General features: G+C 40.5%; 1 protein-coding gene across 2 annotated transcripts in view; it reads right to left on the bottom strand.

The window, feature by feature from the left end:
- The window catches only part of Vps13b (vacuolar protein sorting 13 homolog B), a 551,580-nt gene extending 533,220 nt beyond the window's left edge, over positions 1 to 18,360 (bottom strand). The window contains exons 1-3 of one of the 2 annotated variants that reach the window (XM_051159473.1): positions 17,921 to 18,360; positions 17,582 to 17,756; positions 12,915 to 13,058 (exon numbers count right to left, since the gene is read on the bottom strand). In XM_051159473.1, coding sequence (XP_051015430.1) covers positions 12,915 to 13,058; positions 17,582 to 17,728 — 291 coding nt within the window. In that variant the 5' untranslated portion in view covers positions 17,729 to 17,756; positions 17,921 to 18,360. The remainder of the gene's footprint in view (positions 1 to 12,914; positions 13,059 to 17,581; positions 17,757 to 17,920) is intronic. The other variant, XM_051159472.1, reaches the window with a different exon arrangement.
- Positions 18,361 to 20,047: the final 1,687 nt, after the last annotated feature.

Genomic DNA, 20,047 nt, shown 5'->3' with positions numbered 1-20,047 from the left:
TCAGAAATCTGTGCAATTCCCTGAATTGTTCACTGGAGCCTCCAAACACGGTCCACACTGCTCACCACCATCTTGGATCCCCCCTCTTTTTTTTTTTTTTTCTTTTCTTTTTTTTTCTTTTTTTTAAGTAACAGGAAAAGGACCAAGTCAATCTATTTACAAAAACTAGGTAAGTTGGACCTTAAAATTTACACACATACACATTAGTTAATTGATTATAATTAATTATGTAAAAGGAAAACAGCTTTAAGGAAAAGAAAATTAATAAAATAAGGTGAGTACAATTGTCAACTTACTGCTCTCTTTATAAGAATAAAAGATTTGGGTGACTACTCAGGTAGCAAACTGTCTCTGTCAACTTCTCATTTGGAAAGCCACTAACCTGCACACCCAGCATACTCAGGTAACCAAGTTTATTCCTTCTCAAGTATCTGATAGAGTTGAAAACCAGGTATCTTAGTGTTACAATGAAGCTTAGTTGTTTCGGGATTAAGTTTTTTTTAGGTCTAGATAGATGTTTTAAGTTGATGATGACAATATGTGATGGACAGTGATTTACATTCAGAATTTTAGACACACCAAGATAGAAAAGATGTTTTCTTCAAGGCTGTCAAATACCAACAGCCAAAAGACTAAGATGTAACATTTATATAATTCCTGATTGTGTCATGGTTCTTCTTCTATAGGTAGTCTATTGTATATATGTGTAGTAATATAAATGTATATGTAAAACAAAAATGAAATAAAAGAGAGCAGGACACAGTGGCATGCACCTGTAATCCCAGCACTCTGTGCAGCAGATCTCTGTGAATTCAAGACTAGTCTAATCTACAAAGCAAATCCAGGACAGCTAAGTCTACACAAACAAACCCTGTCTTGTAAAAAAAAAAAAAGCAAAGAAACAAAGAAAGAAAAAGAAAGAGAAAATGAAAAAAATAAAAGAGCACATGTTTAACTATCAACATGCAAATGTGCAATGAAAGAAGTACCTACCCTGCCCTTCAATCAATACTAAATAATTACTATGACATTTACAATAATGGGGAGAAATTTCCTTTTTATTGCATACACATGCAAAATAATTTTTTTTTTAAATTAGCTGATCTAATTGATACTAGGAGCAATTAAAGTGCATGAAAAGACCGTCTTTCAAAAGCAAAAATTCAGGGGCTGGAGGGATGATACAAAGGTTAACAGCACTGGGCTCCTTCTGCAGAGGACCTGGATTTGGTTCCCAACACCTACATGTCTGTTCACAACTATCTATAACTCCTGTTCCAGGGGATCCAACACCCTCTTTTGACCTCTGGGACTACCAGCCATCCACATGGTGTCCAGATATACATGCAGGAACAGCACCCATACACATAAAGGTAAAATAAGGAAATCTTTGAGATACGCATATAACAAAATTTCAAGCTGGGTATCTGGCTCCATGGGTAAAACACTTGCCACCCAAGTGTGAGGACAAGTGTTTGCATTCCCAGCACCTACCAAAAAGCTAGGCATGTCAGTGCACCCAATCCCAGTACTCAATAGGCAGAGACAGAATCACCAGGGCAAGCTGGGTGGTGAGACAAGCAGAGTCAGTAAGCTCCAGGCTGAGCAAGAGACCACGCCTCAGTAAGTGAGCAATAGAGCAACAAACTAACACACCTTGCAATAACATCTGGACTTGCAAACACACACACAAAAGTACCACAGCACCCACTCACACATGAGCCATACACACAATACAAATATGTATAACACATACGTACATCCAATAAAACAAGAGGAAAATCCTTATTCAATAAGACAAATTAAGTCTTTTACAACACTGCATGACCTCAGATTATTAGTGACACATTAGGAAAGCGACTATGAAATGTCATATAAGCAGAAAGCAAAATATTTGACATCATAAATGACAAAAGCAATCTGTACCAACTTTTGTTCATTTTAATTCCACAGTGTTACATTCCATCAAACAACTTCATAATTCAATCTTTACAATGGGATCCTCTGTTAATTAGGAGTATGCTTCCGCCCTCAAATACCATAAGCAAACCTAACTATAATTACCCTTAGTTCAAAAAAATAACTTTAAAAATGTCCAGTTAGATACTTCTGCACAATATTGACATCAAGAGCACGCTATTTTTGAAATGTGTTTGCCTCAAAAGCCCAGAAGTAAAACACGTTCACTAAAAATCTTACATGATCTGCCAAAACTAGCATAATTATGAAAATATTTAACACTGAAGCCATCTGAAATCACAACCCGCATCAGATTACAGTGATGTCATAATGAGCATTCCAGCCAAAGCCACTCAATTCTACCATAGTCCAATAAATCTGGTATACAAGAGAAAACATTTCAAAGCAAAATAAAGAAGTTATTTTATTTTTTAAATGCTATTAAAAGCAAAAGGGAATGCAGCAAATAAATATGAGTTTCCAAAGAGTTAAATAACTTTAAAAAAAAAAAACACCATTAATAAAGCTTCTCTAGAGAACTACACTGTTGTTACTGGAAAGAAAAAAGCAAACTTAATACATTTATAATAAACTTGAAATTTTAGTACATATACAAATTGCCATTAATCATGGTGCTCAAAGAAATATATGCTATGAAACAAACATTACCAAATGTGAATACTTCTTTCTTTACTGTGGTTGAGAAACTATGATTATATACATATTAAACTAGGTAAGAATCCTTTTGGTAATTTGAATGTTTTGACTTCAATTATATTTTAATTTTCTCAATTACAAGTGGGCTTCTAGTCAAAACCTGCCCAACCCAATTAAATAAAAATAAAGTGAAGTATAAAACAATCAATAAATATACTATATGCAAAACTGGAATTGCTTCCATCATTATTTTTAAATTCATCCTATGCTTTTTCACCAGTAAGCATATTTTTGGAATATTATGAATTTTTATGAATTGAAAACGTCCAACTTAAGTAAAGGAAGCCATGTTCTCAAAATACTCATCAGAATATTTGAGATAACATTTAACCCCAAAACATTACATTTCTATCTTTCTCATTTTGAATTTCAATTTTTCCAAAATTATAAAGCATATTTCATTGCAAAAGAATGTTTTCTCTTAAGGATCACATAGCAATTTCTGAAAATACTGCACTTTGCTCCTCATTAAACAAGCAAGAAATGCTCTCCTAACAGAGAGAAATGAGGCAGGCACTAAATGCAAACAGATCCACTACTTCTGTTTGAAAGATCATGGCTTAGGTAGCACACTGTACCCTTGGCCTCTACAGGTCAATTAAAACTTAAAAACCATCAACTAGCAAATTCACAAAGTTGAGATAAGATTGAAGACAAAACTTAAAATAGGTAACTGGATCCTCCTAAAATCGACAACAAATTAAGACACAAGAAAGAGCTGATGAAAGGAGAAACTGAGTGGTGGAATGAAGTGGTGCTGTTAACAGTAAAAGTTTAAAGAAAAAAATTTCCATCGCTTGGCAACAAGAAAATGTCCTCCTTGTCCTCTATATAACAAAACTCAACAACCCACCAGAAGTAACCCTAGGAGCACCAAACAAAATAATGTCTGGCAGATGGCATGTTTCACACTGCAGAATTTGAAAAACTAGTTTGTGCACCATACCACTGATACATATTCAGCTCTTCAATGGGCAACTGCTTTGAGTTCTGAAAAGGTTGATTTTTTAATTACATGTTTATTGGAAGTAATGTCTATTATAGGGATACCTGTACAAATTCAGACTGATAATATCCAGAAAAGTGAAGGAATTCTTTACATATTATAATATAAAGCACATTATGGGTATACCACACAATCCTAAAGATCTAATCACACTTTAAAAGAAATGCTTATTTTTTAAAAATGAAAGAATAAAGAGCCCCCGCCCCAGAGATTGACTAAATAGTGCTTTCTTCATTCCAAACTTTCTGAATGTTAATGAAAAAGGAACAGCAGCAGCCAAGAGACAGTGGATTCTTAAAAAAAAAAAAAAAAAAAAAAAAAAAAAAAGCAACTGTGGAATTAAATTAGCCTGTCTACTATAAAGATGTGTTAACATTAGAATACAAACCTGCAATAGTTTTGCACTGGAGACGCACTTTTGTTTACGTTTCTACAGAAAATGAAAACCTGTGGATACCATCAAAACTTACAAGGTTTAGAGTTGAGCAGGAGCAGACTCCTGAAAACCTTGACCACTGACCTGAAAAACACTTAGTTTATTGAAAATGTCCTGTTTACAATTTTTCACTAAACCCAGTATTGAGTGTTGTATCAAACTTAATGGCCTAAAACAGAAAGGGGGAAATGTAGTGAGAATTTTTGGTTTCTTTAAAAACACAGAACTGTTATGGGAATGTTTTTGTTTTAATCCATGTGTCAGATATGGGGCTGCTTCAGACTGTCCACAGCAGCTGACTATGATTTGCCTTGTGCTCTGGCAGGGGTGTGATTTTGCCAGGTGAAGATAGTTTATATTTGAATTCTGGGGACTCTTCAGGGGTACATACATGCCAGGGCCTGCAGAGCTGTGGTGTCAGCTGCTGCTACCCCTGCTGATCGCTGTTGCTAGTTGCTGGTTGGAGATAACCTAACAACAAAGATCAAATCTGTGCCAGCAGGAAGTAGTCTAACAATACTGACACCCTTTCCCTTCTAATCTTCTTTCTCTCCGATCTAGTGTTGGGAAGTTGCAAGGATAAAAGAAGGGCGAAGAAGGAACTTAGATAAAAGAACCCAATAGTCAAAAAGTCTGGCAACATGTGTGTTGTGCTTTCTGACACCAAACCTAGTGAGCAAAAAAGGATGAAAGCTCACCCAGCAGCTCTAGAGCTCTGAAACACTAAGAAGATGTTGGAAATAAACTAATACAGGACTCAGGAGCATTCATATCCATCTTCTCAGGGAATAAGTATTATGGGAACTCTCAGATCATAAGGAATCACAGTGAGTGCGACTACCCTTCAGAGAGCAGGAAAAGCAGAAGCCAACTCGAATGTATGCTCGGAAGGACAAAACACAATCAGGAAAATAATTTGGTGTGCCACATGACAGAAATGGGAGCGATGGCTCTGAACTTAAGAGCACTTGCAGCTTTTGCAGGTCCCCGCACCCACATCATGCAGCTCACAGCAGTCTGTAACTCCAGCTCTGGCTGGTTGGACACCCTCTTCCTGTCTCCAGAGTCACACATATACATATGCATGGACACATACATACATAGTCATGCACATGCATGTGTGTGTGCCCGCACACACACACACACACACACACACACACACACACACACAATCTCTGGTTCACCCATACATATTCAGTGCTGTATCAAACTTAATTTAGTGTTAATGCATTCTTCAAACATTCATGAGTTAGAAGCTTAAGCCCAAAATTTATGTAGTGATATTTAAGCATACAGACTTCAGGAGGCGATTAGATTTAGATGAGGGAATGATGATGAGATCCCTGCAAGGGCATCAATGGCTTTATAAAAGAGAGAAAGAACTGAAAATGCTTATTCTCTGCCATACGTGGTGAGAAGGCCTTCAGCAGGGCCAGGGCCAGCCATGCTTTTACACCTCCCAGCCACCAGTACAGCAAGTCATACATTCATGCCTATGACAATCCTCTTTACACTCCCTTTCTTAAGCCATTAAATTTGGAAAGTGAAATAAGCAGAAATTAGAGGAAGAAAGAGGCATCCTGATGAAAACCACATTATATCATATAATAATTACCAGAATTTACAGAATGGGAACTGGGCACTTAATTTACTAAAATAAACATCTGGTATGTACTTTTCCTGAACTAGTAATAGCTGATCAAAGAAAAATATATGCTGGACATTTTCAGAAAATATATAAAACAGTAAGTAGTACCTTTGTTCAGATATTGTACATACTACTTAAGGGAAAATACCTTACATGTTAAAATGGTAAGAGCAGTTTAAGAGCTAATCAGTGGCTGCATATGGTATAAAGAAACTGAGTTTCCTTTATTGAACTCTTACATGTGCTGAAAAAGTATTTAAAGAATAAGAATTAAGGTAATGTAGAAGAAAAGAGAAAATAGGGGATATTTGTGTTCCTGATACTCTCAAATTATTATTCTATCAAAACATTATGCTCACACCTCTCAATCTCTCAACCCAATGAATACAAGAATATCCTTTTATTAAAGCATGAGATAATGACTCAAAATTATCCAACTACTAAGTGCACAATCCTGGGCAGAGCTTGAAGAGTCACAAAAGCATTACAAAAACAGGAGGCTTGAAAAGATGGTATCCTAGGAGAAAGGAAGCAGCTTATTTATTATGAAAATGAGAAGTGAATAGCCTGATTTTAAGTACTATAGAGAGCAATAAAATAGCATACTGTCGGAAAAAATGAGGTCAAATGATAGAGGGCCTTGAATTAACTATTTATTCTATATGGGGAAAAGAAATGAAGCCTACAAGGTAAAAAGTAGCAATATGAAATTTATTTGGGGAGGGAAAAAACATTCAAAAATACAGGTACCAATAAATAACAGTTGAAAAATTTTAGAAAACTGCACAATGGGAAAAGCACCAATAAGAATTTCTTGCATAGAAACTGGGGTTAATTGCTAAGAGGATAAACTGCTATTCTAGTTTGCTTTCTGCAGCTGTGACAAAATACTGACCAAGAAGAATTTGGGGAAGGAAAAAGTTTATTTGGCTTACAGGTTATATAAGCAGAGACCACAGATGACCACTGCTCACTAGTTTTATTCTCCCAGCTTGCTCAGCTACATTTTTACATAGCCAGGCCCACCTTGCTTAGGGAGGGTACCTACAGTGGCATGGGCCTGCCCACATCAACCATTAATCAGGAACTGCCTCCCAGAGACATCCCACAGGCCCATCTGCTGGAGTCAGTCCTCGATTGAAGTGCCCCCTTCCCAGGGGACTATAGCTGAGTTGATCAAAGCCAGCACAAGTGCTTGTTGTACAAGTAGATGACCTGAGTTCAGGTCCCCAGCACCCACATAAAAAGCTGGGTAGTGGTACCCATCTATAGCCCCAGTGCTGGAGAGCAAAGACAGGCAGGTCTCCAGAGCTCACTGGCTGACCAGAAGAGCCAAAGTTGACAAGCTCCAGTTCAGTGAAAGACCAGCTCCCATAACGTGAAGTGGAGGGTACTCCAGGACGAGACACAACTACAGTCTCTGACCTCGAAAGTGCAGGCACAGGATAGTGCACCTATGTACATATACACATGCATACACAACACATGCACACACAAAAGGCATTATTAAATATCAGCACCCATTTCTGAAACAAACTGTATAAACTGTGAAACTCACCCAATTCCCTTTCCCATTACACTCATGGCATTCCCTAATGCCAAAGGAACCATCTGTTTTTAATGCCCTAATTCAACCTACAACTCTACTGCATTCTCAGAATCCAAAAGACAGTGGAATATGATCTGACTTCAATATTTATCCTAACTTTGAAAATGATGCTGATGAAGCCCACTAATTTCAGGCTTGAAAACCAGATGCTTGATCATGAACTGGATATGAAAATATTTCTTCTTCCATAGTATCTGGGGGGGAGGGGTCCTAAAGAATGTAATCTGTAAGTAAAATAATAAAAGTTAAAGAGAATTTCCAGAAAGCACACCACACCACAAAATATGTCTATATAGGACTGGAGATCAGACAAAGATTCAAAGCTCATCTGAGAAAGTCTCAGTATGTGGAACTTTAGATTTCCAATACAAAGAAAAAGATTTGTTCTTCTCATAAAATAGCTGAGTAAACAAATGGAAACCCTGAAGATGAAAACGCTAGCAACAAAGGACAAAGGGCACTCTGAGCAAGGCCCAAGCAGGGAGTGAGCATGATGATGGAGCATGGCTCTGCTTGGGCTCTCAAGGGCCCCGGAAGTAAGTGAAGAGCAGAGCATTCAAAATGACGGTACAGAAAAACTAAGAGGGATTTGAGAGACTCACTATTCCCAAGGATATTTAGCTAGGGATTAAGTAACTGGAAACGTCAACTCCGTGACTGGAAGACCTGCACTGTAAGAACCTTTTAGGGTTTTTTTTTTTTCTTTAGTCTAACGAAGTGGTTGTCAACCTGTGTGTCATGACCCCTTTGGGGGGTCAAGTGACTCACAGGGTTCTCGTAATACCATCGGAAAACACAGGAATGTACATTACAACTTATAATACTAGCAAAATTACAGTGAGAAAGTAGTAATGAAAATTTTGTGTTTGGAGGTCACCACACCATGAGGGACGGTATTAAAGGGTTAGCAACGTTGAGAACCACTGCGCTAAGCTGTTGGAGGAGCCACCTGATTGACAACTGTCAGACTCTTCCCTTGGACCCAGCCTTGTACAAGGATCTACCAATGAAACAGTCCCTTTTCTGACAACCAGCTGTTCTGAACATTCCACAAGCATTCTGAGGAAAATCCTCTGCAGCTTCCTGGACTGCTGAAATCGGTGGCTGCAGGATTTGCAGGATTTGCTTCAGTCAGCGCACAGGCTTTAGAAGACACCACACACGATGCCGAAGTGATTCTGACCCTGCTCACCCCAGTTATTCTCACAAGTCAGTTTGTGACAGAGATGTCACGTGAGGATTTGATTCATAAGCAAAGCTTGTCAATGGTGAATATGTGTGGCTTGTGAGGGAACTGGCAACTGTGCACATGGGAAAGCCACACTGACTAGTAGAAGTGCAATCTGAGGACAAGCATGGCACACCTTTTTTTTTTTAAGCTATCAAAGCAAATTATTTCTGTCTTATCAGCAGACTACTTCTCAGTCTTATTGGAATAGTCAGTTTTCTCAAAAAAGTTGCATCTATTTCCACCCAACACACCTGTATCTCTCCCATCCTTGACCATCTACCCTTCACCCCCAAAGTTGTAGCATGAGACCCAAATAAGGCTTCTCCTAAATAGTTTATTTTTATAATTTTTATCTCTCCCTCCCTACCTACACTCTCCCCCATCTCTTCTCCCCCACCCTCACCTGTGTACGTGCATGCAGGTGCCTTCTGCAGAAGAGGGCACTGGAGCCCCTAGAGTCATGCGTGATTGTAAATCACTGTACATGGGTGCTAGAAACTGAATTCGCGCCCTCCACAAAATCAATACATGCTCTTAACTGCTTAGTCATCTTTCAGCCCCACTGAACTTTTTTTCTGCCCATACCACAAGCAAAGAGGATGATCTAGTAACAACAAGGAAAGACATGCCTGTTTTCAGCCTAGAGTTACAGCAGCAGCAGCAACAACAGTAAAGGAGATGGTTGGAGAACACAAGCCACTGCTGCAGAGGCTGACAACAAGCTACTGAAGGTAACAGTCCTGAAGAGACAAGACCGTAAGCTGTGATCACTGGAAACGGTCCACAGTCTTGACAACCAAAGCTCAGGGGCTTTAACACTAGCTACTGTCCCCAACACCAAAGCTAAGTGCTGTAACACTAGCTGCTAGATACTGGCATCTAACACCTAAAGGAGAATATGACTGTATAACTCAGGCCAAAAGAAAACAAGAATAACAAATCAAACGGAACATTCAAAACATTAGTTTAAACCTAACCATATTAAAAAGCACATGAAATATAAACAATCTGAAACACTCCAATTAACAGACAGAAATGGCCAGATGAGTAAAGCCCAGCTCTGGGGGCTAGAGCGATGGCTCAGTGTTTACAAACACTGCTTGCTCTTCCTGAGGACCCAGGCTCAATTTCAGTACCCACATGGTGGCTGACAACCTCCTATAATTCCAGTTCCACAGGACCCGATTTGATGCCCTGTCTGGCCTCTATGAGCACTAAGCACGTATGTACGCCAAAAGCTCATACACAAAATAATTTTTAAAATTAAAAAAAAAAAACCTCAACTGAAACAAAATTCTGTTGAGACATAAAGGCTCAGTACAATTCCTAAAAACTAAAAAGAAAGTCATGACAATATTTGTAAGTTCAGAACGGCAAGATGGCTCAGAGAGTAAAGGCACTTGCCAAATTCAGCTCTCAGAACCACACAGTAGCCGAGAACCAACTTCCACAAGTTGTCCTCTGACCTCCATGCATGTGCCGCTCACACGCGCACATGTGCGCACACAAATACTATAGCTATTTTTAAATGAGTACATTTTTAATTAATTAATTATTTTACTTTCATGTATATTGGTGTTCTGCTTGTTTGCATGTGTGTGTGTGAGGGTGTCATATCCCCTGGAACTGGAATTACAGAGCTGCCATATGAGTGCTGGGAATTGAACCCATGTCCTTTGGAGCCCTCTCTCCAGCCCCCAAATGAGCACATTAAAAAAAAAAAGAAAGAAATTAATAAGCATCTAATCATCAGATTTATATCAAGGGATTATTGTATATTAAATTTGTGGAGCAAACAGAAGTTGCCACCTATGGCCTTGTTATCTTTTTGGAATGGCATAGAATCAACAGCAAAGAGAAAAATCTGCAACCACCAGCAAACGCCCACCACCACTGAGACCACGTAGGCACATAAATTATAGTGCTCACACATCGTAATTAAGGTCACACTGGCCCTCATTCATAACACTCTTAGAGAACCTCATGAAACTACAGGCTTCCTTGATTCTAGCCAAGTACTTCTTCGTTAAAAAGCTATAAAAGAATAACAATAAATATATACCCTTTCCAGATCAAAAAAGGTAAATACAACAGAACTTCACAGACTTCTAATACAGCCAACAACAATGAAAACTCCCTCAGCAAGTAAAGAAGTAAAGAGTGAGTAGCTGTGGGGGCAAGCAAGCCAAGCCTGACACTCATGCAACAGGGGGCTCAGGCTTATGGCATGAAAGAGACAAGACAGGTTGTATCTAAAACTATTATTGTTGCTGGTCTATGTATGTATGTACTTTTTAAATCACTTTATAATAAAGTGTTACATTCCACATAAATAAATTAGAGTCTCCTCTCCACTACTCCTAGACACCATTCCCAAATTCTTAGATTTTTCAAAATATCTGTATGCTCCATTTACATTTTCACCACCCAAAGGTTATCTGCTTTGGTTTTTACTTTTGTTTTTCATTACTCTAATTATTTCAGCAGCTAAACTGAAGATTGCTCTGATGATCCTAAAACTAATGCCTTAGTTACTGTTCTATTGCTGTGAAAAGGCACCATGGCCAAGCCAACTCTTACAAAAGCAAGCATTTAATTGTGGCTTGATTATGGTTTCACATGGTTATCATCATGGTGGGCACAGGCAGCAGCAGGCATGGAGCTGGAACAGTTGCTAGGAGCTACATACTGATCCCCAGGAAAAAAGAGAATGACACTGGGCCTGGTGTGGGCTTTTGAAACCTCAAAGCCCACCCCCAGTGACACACTTCCTCCAACAAGGCCACATCCCTCATCTTTCACAAATAGTACCAATCCCTGGTGACTAAGCATTCAAATATATGGGTCCATGAGAGGCATTCTTATTCAAACCACGACAACTAAACAATATCTAATACTAAAATTAATCACCAACCAGATGACAACTTTCCCTTAAAAAACTTCAGTGCACAATGCCTACTACAGTGGTTTAATAAAAATGTCCTCTATAGGCTCAGATGCCTGAACACGTGGTTCCCGGGTCATGGCACTGTTTGGAGAGGCTGAGGAGGTGAGGCATCAAGTGTCCTTAGAGGTAGACTGGGAGAGCTCAGAGATTCCACACCACTTTTTGAGTCCTCTACCGCTCCCTCTCCTCTCCCTCTGCACTCTCCCTCTCCCTCCCCTCCTATCTCTTCCCCTCTGCCCTCCCCTCTCCCCTTCCTTCCCTTCTTTCCTTCCCTCTCTCCTTCCTCCTCCCCTCTGCCATCCTAGCTCCTCCCCCCCCCCCCCCCCCGCTCCATGTTTGCATCTGAAGACGCCATCTCTCTGCTTGCTGTTCCACCACCATAACTGCCACTGGTTGCCATGCCTCCACTTTGCCATCATGGCCATGGTGGAGCAACTGTACCCAAGGACAGTCCCAGCACAACGGAGACTGAAGCAAGGACTTAAGTCAAGGCCAGTCACATCTACAAAGCAGGCTTGTGTCAGAGAACCACAGTGTGCTAAGAAAGCACTAGCAAAACTGAAGGCACATGCACTGCTTTTCTGCAAAGTAAGTGGGAGAACTTCTTTTTTTTTCACAAAAGCCTGACCTATTTCCTCCCTAAATTCATAGATGTTGGGCTGGTGCTGCTTAAAGCAAATACTATAACTCTGCAAAAATCTCCAACAGACACAACAAACACCCGAACTCTGGGCCAGCAGAGAGCTCGATGGGTAAGGGTGTCTGCCACCAGGTCTAGTCACCTCAGTTCAAGCCCATGAGAAAAAGAGAACCATCCGCACAAGCTGTCCTCTGACCTCCATGTGTGCATGTGGCACACACACAAATAAGTGTAGCCTTTAAAACATCTAACTCATACAAAATATGATTCTGAAACCAAAACTTCAAAAACAACAATGAAATTTGGTATAAAGATAGATGTATCTTCATCGTCCCAAAAACCTGCCTGATCAATTTTCTGATCTAGAAATGTTATATAAATAAAAATTCATATAAGTCCTCTGTAAAAAATTCAAAGCTCTTTTAGTTTTTACAAAGTTTGATATAATTAGATCAACTAGCAAAAACTATTCAAAACTGGAGCTGATCTGGCTTCTCCTTTATTTTGGATACAGGTAATAAAAAATCTACACGATCCCTAGTAGAGCTATGACTGACTGACTAATCAAAACGTATATAAAAATGCCCTTTAGATGCTTTATCCAAATTTAAAAACAGAAAGCTACATGACAGCTGACATACCCCAAAACTAAGATGTGTCCAATTAAATGGCTGTGGAAAGTAATACTATTAACAACTAGGCCCACCCGGCAGTCTCTTACCTGTATCCCATCCTTAAGTTTCAAGATGCACTCCATTGTGTTGATGGTGATGACCACAGGTTCCGAGCCCAGTTTTGTCCATGGTACATGGATCCTCAGTTCATGAATGTGGCCACTTAGAAATGTGAATGGTAATTTCAGTTCCTTAAAACACAAAATATTAAAAAGAAGTCAGTAAATACTTAAGTGTTTTTATTCTCATATATAAGCTCATTTCTTAAAGGAAAATAAATTTTTCAAAAAATAATTGGATGCATTACTGCTATTCAAAAATACAATCAACTTGTTAAAATATATATAATAATAAATGATTTTTGTTTGTTTTTTTCTTTCTTGAGACAGGGTTTCTCTGTGTGGCCTTGACTATCCTGAACTCACTTTGTAGATCAGGCTGGCCTCGAACTCCCAGAGATCCACCTGTCTCTGCCTCCCAAGCGCTAGGATTAAAGGCAGCGCCACCACCGCCCAGCTTATAAACAATTCTTAAAATGTGCTGTAGAAGTCACACTGTAAAAGTTATCTAAATTCTCCAGAGTTCAGTTCCCAACTCTGCCTATAAGGAAAAGCCTGCCTTCTGGGTACATGCTACAGGCTTGCATATGCACAGAGACATTAGCAGCAAGACCTGACTACTTAATACAAAGTAAACGCCAAAGGCACACCAGAAGAACAAAAATGATATAAGACAGAAAGTAATTTGAAAATGACAGATGAAAATCCAAACATATATAAGCACTAAATATGAATGAATTAAATACTCCAACCAAAAGGCAAAGACTGTCAGATGATTTAAAAATAAAACAGGATGTGAACATATACTCTCTACACAATAAACACTTCTGACATGAAAATATAAATGAAATGAAAATAAAAAGCAAAATATATATTGTTCTAGTTTGTTTTCCATTGCTGTGATAAAACACTGATCAAAACCAACTTGGGGAGCAAAGGGTTATTAGCATGTAGGTTATAATCCATCATTAAAGAAGCCAAGGCAATGGGCTGGAGAGATGGCTCAGTGGTTAAGAGCTCCGCCTGCTCTTCCAAAGGTCCTGAGTTCAATTCCCAGCAACCACATGGTGGCTCATAACTATCTGTAATGTGATGTGGCACCCTCTACTGGCTTGCAGGAGTATATGCAAACAGCACTGTATACATAATAATAAATAAATAAATCTTTAAAAAAAAAAAAAAGAAGCCAAGGCAAGAGTTCCTGGAGGCAGGAACTAAAGCAGAGACCATGAAGAAATGCTATTTACTGAGCAGTTCTAACCATTTGCTCAGCTACGTTTCTTATACAGCCAGACCCATCTGCCCAGGGATGGCACTGCCCACTGCAGCCTGGGCCCTCCTACACTGGTTAGCAGTTAATAAGATGCCCACAAGGCATGCCCACAGGCCAATCTGATGAAGGCAATTCCTGAGTGAGCCTCCCTCCTTCCATGTGTGTCAAGTGGACAAAATGAGCCATCACATATATAATGCAAATATATTGTACCTACAGAAAGATATAGTAATTATACAAGATAGACATAATAGGAGAAGGAGAATAAAATATGTTACTAAAGATCAAAAGAGTTGGAGACCAGCCTAGGCCTGCTCTACATGAAATCCTACCCAAAAAAGAAAATTCAACAGGGATGGGCTGAGTGATGGCTCAGTGAATAACAGCTCTTACTAAGAAAATCTGAGCACCTGAGTTCAGATCCCTTAGCTCATGTTAGAGAGAAAGAGAGAGCAGGGTTGGGGCAGCGCCGTGCCTATAACTCTAGCACTAGGGGGTGAGGAGAGACAGGAGGATTGCTGGGATTTGTGGGCCATCAGCCTAGCTCCAGGTTCTATAAAGAGTCTGCCTGGGGTGTAAAATGGAAACTGATAGAGCAGTACACTAGGACACATATGTCCTCCTCTGGCCTACAGACACACATGCGGAGACACAAACATACACACACTTCATGCACATATGCCATGCTCACAGATACCACACTCACACACATAAGTACATACATACACACACACACACACACACACACACACAGCCACACCAAATAAACCAAAAAAAGTCAAACACGACACCTAATAGAGATTAAAAAGATCAATTCATGAAGAACATATAAAATATGCAACAAGAGAGAAACAAAATACATAAAGCAAAATCTAGCAAAACTGAAAAGAAAAAAAGACACTTCAAAAATAGCAGGAGCTGGAAAAATGGCTCAGTGGTTAAGAACATTTGTTGTTCCTTCAGGAGACCTAGTTTTAATTCCCAGGACCCATGTGGCAGCTCACCCTCATCTTTAACTCCCAGTGATCTGAAACCTTCTTTGACCTCCAAGGGCAAGAGGCACACATGTGGTACACAGATAAGCACGCAGAGAAAACACTCATACACCTAAAGTAAATTCAAAAAAAAATTAGCTTAAAAATATTAAAATAAAATTAATACTGGAAGGTAGGCAAGATGGCTCAGCGGGTAAGGGCACTTGCCTAACCAAGCCTGGCAACCTCAGTTCAGTTCCCAGAGTCCACATAGTAAAGAAGAGAACCAACCCCTACAAGGTGTCGTCTGAAAAAAAAGAAAAAAGAAAAAAGTCTATTCCCATCACATCTGCTCCACATTTGTTAAGAGTGTCTAGCCAGTGCAATAATAAAAATAAAAGCTATAAGGATAGATGGTATCTAACCATTATAAACTCACTTTAAAAAACTGGCTTAAAGGACATGAAACTAGCATATAATGGTATGACAGTGTACACAGACAATCAGTCTGAAGGAACCTACCAAAAATGTTAGACAATTTAAGAAAACAAAGGCTTCTTAATCAAGATAGGAACAGCCCTAAGCATAAAGGAAAACACTGATACAATGGACAATAAATTTATAAACTTTTATTCATCAAGACATGTTTAAGAAAGTCTAAAAGATAAGCAAGAAGCTGGAAGATGATACATTAAAACACACCTGACAAGGAACTCATGTCCCAGACACAGAGCAGGGGCTAGGGCCCAGCTTACTTGCAGGACAGAGGCTCAGTGTATGTGAGCTCCTGGGCTCAAAAGCAACATAAAATAAACCCCTACACACAATTAGAAAAGGCAAAGATTTACATTCCTTCCCCTACTGTCTCAAAACAAAAACAGAATTTACAAAAGCTATCCAAATGACCAGCCAATAAGCATTAGAGACATTGCAATAGAATACAATGGCATGCCATTATACACCCACCAAGAGGCCAGAAATTCAAAGCAGCAAACATAGCAAGTAGGAATAAAACGGTGAAATAATTAAAAGCATCACAGGGAGACTGTAAATTAATATACACTATTAAACTATTGGCAATACATATTAAAACCAAGCATGTGCCTACCTCCTAGGTATATGCTTATGGGAAACCAATACTTATGTATATAAAAATGCACATACAAGAATGTTCATAGCCACCTTTCTAACAGCCAAAAATATAAATAACCAGAAGTTCTATTGACAGAACAAATAAACTGTGCACCTTAGACAACAGAACACAACAGCAATACAGAGAACAAACTCCTGTGACTCACCATATTGTTGATGACCACTTGCTAATCAAAGTGAAGAAGAAAGAATAAAGAAGACAATAATGACAGAGACAACAGAATAGGTTAAAAAGACAAGCAAACAGCTCTTCCTTGACAGAAAACTAACTGCTAGGACGAGTAGCTCAGCAGCAGAGCCCCTGACCTACACACAGTCCCTAAGTTCAGCCCTTCCTCCATATGAGTAAAACAAAAGCGCAGACGTGAGATTAGCAGTGAGGTGTGGGAGTGAGGTGCAGTGGTTACTTAGGAGCACCATGCAGGCTGCTAGAAACATCATCCCCTGTCTTCATCCTGAGGGCAAATTTATAGGTATGGCCACACTTAGAGCTCACCCTTAGGATTTGTAAAGGCTGGAAACAAAAACATTAAAGGCGTCCAATTAAAACCGAGGGAGCACAGGGAAGGGAAGGAGCTTCTTAGAGCTTTGTCTGGAGCATCCAGTCACAAGAATCATCACCGTGACATCAGGTCCTCCCTTATCTCCCACAGCCGCTCTCGAGCTTCCACAGATGTATTTCCTCAGGCACAACAGAAGGACTTGGCATATGTTACTGATAAACGTGGTAAGTGAATTAATGAGTATGTGAATTTTGACGTCACAGTTATTTGCATCAGGATCATTTCAATGAAAAAACAACCCTAAATAGTGATTAATAAAGATGTTTCCAATTTTCCCATCATTCTCAATCTATGTCTACTCAATCTCTGAGGATCCCATGAGTAATGCCATTTTTCCTGGTAAAAAAAAAAAAGAACAGAGCTTTCCTCAACATGTGTGTGACCTTGCTGTCTTTCAGACTCTTCTACTGACCCAAAAGTATAAGAATGCAATGGTTTCCTGCTTCCTACGACATTGTAAGAGCGCGCGTATCGTGAATTGTGTAAACAGGCTGAAACTGTCTGCTAACAAGATCAGAACTGTTTTCCTATCAGTTGAAAAAAAAATAAACCCTTAAGAGGCAGAAAGCCTTTTTTTTTTTTTAAATAATATGAAGTGTCTAGCTATACAGTAGCCAAAACACACTAACATAGTAAACAGGTTATTCTAACAAACCAAAGGAAGACGCTTCCAATGACAGCTGCACAACGTACCTGTTCCAGAACATCTAACTTTAACTCGAGTTTGCTGAGAACCACGTCCCCACCCCATAGCGACAGCTGGAGATCAGAAGGCTTTAAGTTCTTGATATAGCGATTCACATAGCTCATTAAAATTGGAGTTACATACGACTCCAGCATCTTCAAAGGCAGGGGTCAAAATCGGGTCCTGAAAAGGGGTAAAGATGGAAACGTTAAGAAATTGAATCGGCAAGGCAGCAAATGGAAAAGCACTGCTCAGGAAGGGCTGCTAAGGCCCACAAGCGGCCACAGGCTTCTCCCAGAACGCGCTCCCGGTCCAGCCTCGACTTCCCCACTAAGCGCGCACCTCACCTGGCCAGGGGTGTGGGCAGAGACGGGGGCGACTGGAGGCGGCCGGTCCCCTGGCGTGGCGAGAGAGCGCGGCCCCCGTCACTCCCGCCCTTCCGCTGCCCAGCCCGAGGCGGCTGACTCCCGGAACGCAGCCGGATCTCCGGCCATAGAACTCGAGCTGGCGTCCAGCCGCCGCCGCCGCAGCCGCACGGGAGAGAGACACGCCACAGAGCGGCGGCTGGCGCTCCACCTCCGGGCACCTGGCGGCCGCCGCGGCTGCGCCACACGCGTTCCGCGCCACTTCCGGGTGTGCACGCTTCGCCGTCCACCCGGGCTTCCTCGGCGGGCGGGAACAGCGACTCCGAGCGTCAGCCTGGGACGACTCGGGCTTGGCCAGGCCGGTAACCCCGCCACCACCGCTCACGGTTAAGAATCGCCTCCACGAAGCGCTCGGGATAAAGGGGCGGACCGGTAAAGCGAAGGCACCGGGATCCGGAAGTGGCGCTACGGGGAGAGGCGGTGGCCGGGACACGCCCCGGGGTGGCCGGGAGACAGTGGTGGCCGAAAGCCGGAAAGGTGATGAGGACTGCAGAGCGCTGTGCCTTGGAGGTGGAAGAAGCGGCCTTCGTTCTTCAGGCCCAGAAAATAGTGAAGCGGTTGTTTCCCATGGATAGTGGAGGAACTGGGGTTCCGTAGGAAGGAGGTAAAAGACAGGTGGGAGGAGTTAAATAGGGACGGAAATTTTAAATTTACAGCTGAAGTTTATTTGCGAGGCTGGGAAGGTGGGCATGGGAATGAAATTGAGAAGAACGGGGGTATACAACTTGGAAGAACTAGCTTAGACCAAGCGTGTGCATAAGCTCGATCTCAAAGCAGTCGAGAGATAGTCCCTATAGCTAGCGTGTGCAGGTGCGGGGAATGGAGGACCGACCTATACCCTCTGATATGGAGCGCCCCAGAATATCAAAATAAACAAGAACCCTGGGCCAAAAGTGAAAATAAATAACTGGTAAGGAATAAATTCCATTTTAGGGGCCAGTGCGGCTTATGTTCCGGTGAGATAGATGTAGAAACGCTTCGTTGTAGTCACGTGTTGGTCTAAGAGCAGAAAATAAGCCGCCCACCTTCGAGGATATAAACTGGATGGAAGGAAATAGCACTGGATGTGCTGCCTCTTCTTTTGATCAGCTTATCTTCGGGTAACTTTTGAAGAAGACTCTGTGACTTGAAAATAGTATTCCTTATTCAGTACCCATTCATGTCTAAAACTTTTTAATTTAAAATAAAATACTGTTTCTTGAAAGAATTGGTGACTGCTATAGAAAACGGGATTTATAAGAATGCCAAAGTTGATTTTAATAGTGAAAATGATGTATTAGATTTCACACATAGAAAGGCAGCAAGCAATTGCTAATTCACAGACACTTCCTCAAAAGCCTTAGTAACCATGCAATGTGTTATGAAAACTTAATTAAAAAAACAAAGTTTTTGTTACCTACAACACTTGAACAGCAACTAGGTTGAACCCATGACTGAGATGTTTTAATTTTTTTTAAAGCTCCACTAAACATATACCTGTGTGACAGTGCAATAAAACATTATCAGGGGCCAGGTGTTGTGGTGCACACCTTTAATCCCAGCATTCCGGAGGCAGAGGCAGGCGGATCTCTGTGAGTTCAAGGCCAGCTTAGTCTACAAAGCAAGTCTAGGACAACCAAGGCTACACAGATAAACCCTGTCTGGAAAAAGAAAAAAGAAAAAAAAAACCACTATCAGTATGGTACCCAGAGTCTAAAAATAAGTAGCAATAAATGTGTCTGGTATGTTTTATCAAAAAATAATGTGTGGATCCTTCTACTTTGCTATTCTCCCATGCTTCTCTCATCTAGAGTCCCAATAGGATGTCTTCTCCTCTGTCCCAGTTTCCTGGTAAGTGAAGGCTTTCCTGGGACATGCCCCTTGGGCTAGTATGCAGATATAAGTGAGTATATACCATTTGAGTCTTTCTGCTTCTGGGTTAACTCACTCATTATGATCATTTCTAGCTCAATCCATTTATCCACAAATTTCGGGAATTCTTTGTTTTTAATAGCTGAGTAGTATTCCATAGTGTATATGTACCACAGTTTCTTTATCCATTCTTCTACT

The sequence above is a fragment of the Acomys russatus genome, chromosome 17 (assembly GCF_903995435.1).
Source record: "Acomys russatus chromosome 17, mAcoRus1.1, whole genome shotgun sequence".
NCBI lineage: Eukaryota > Metazoa > Chordata > Mammalia > Rodentia > Muridae > Acomys > Acomys russatus.
This window is presented reverse-complemented; position numbering and strand designations above follow the sequence as displayed.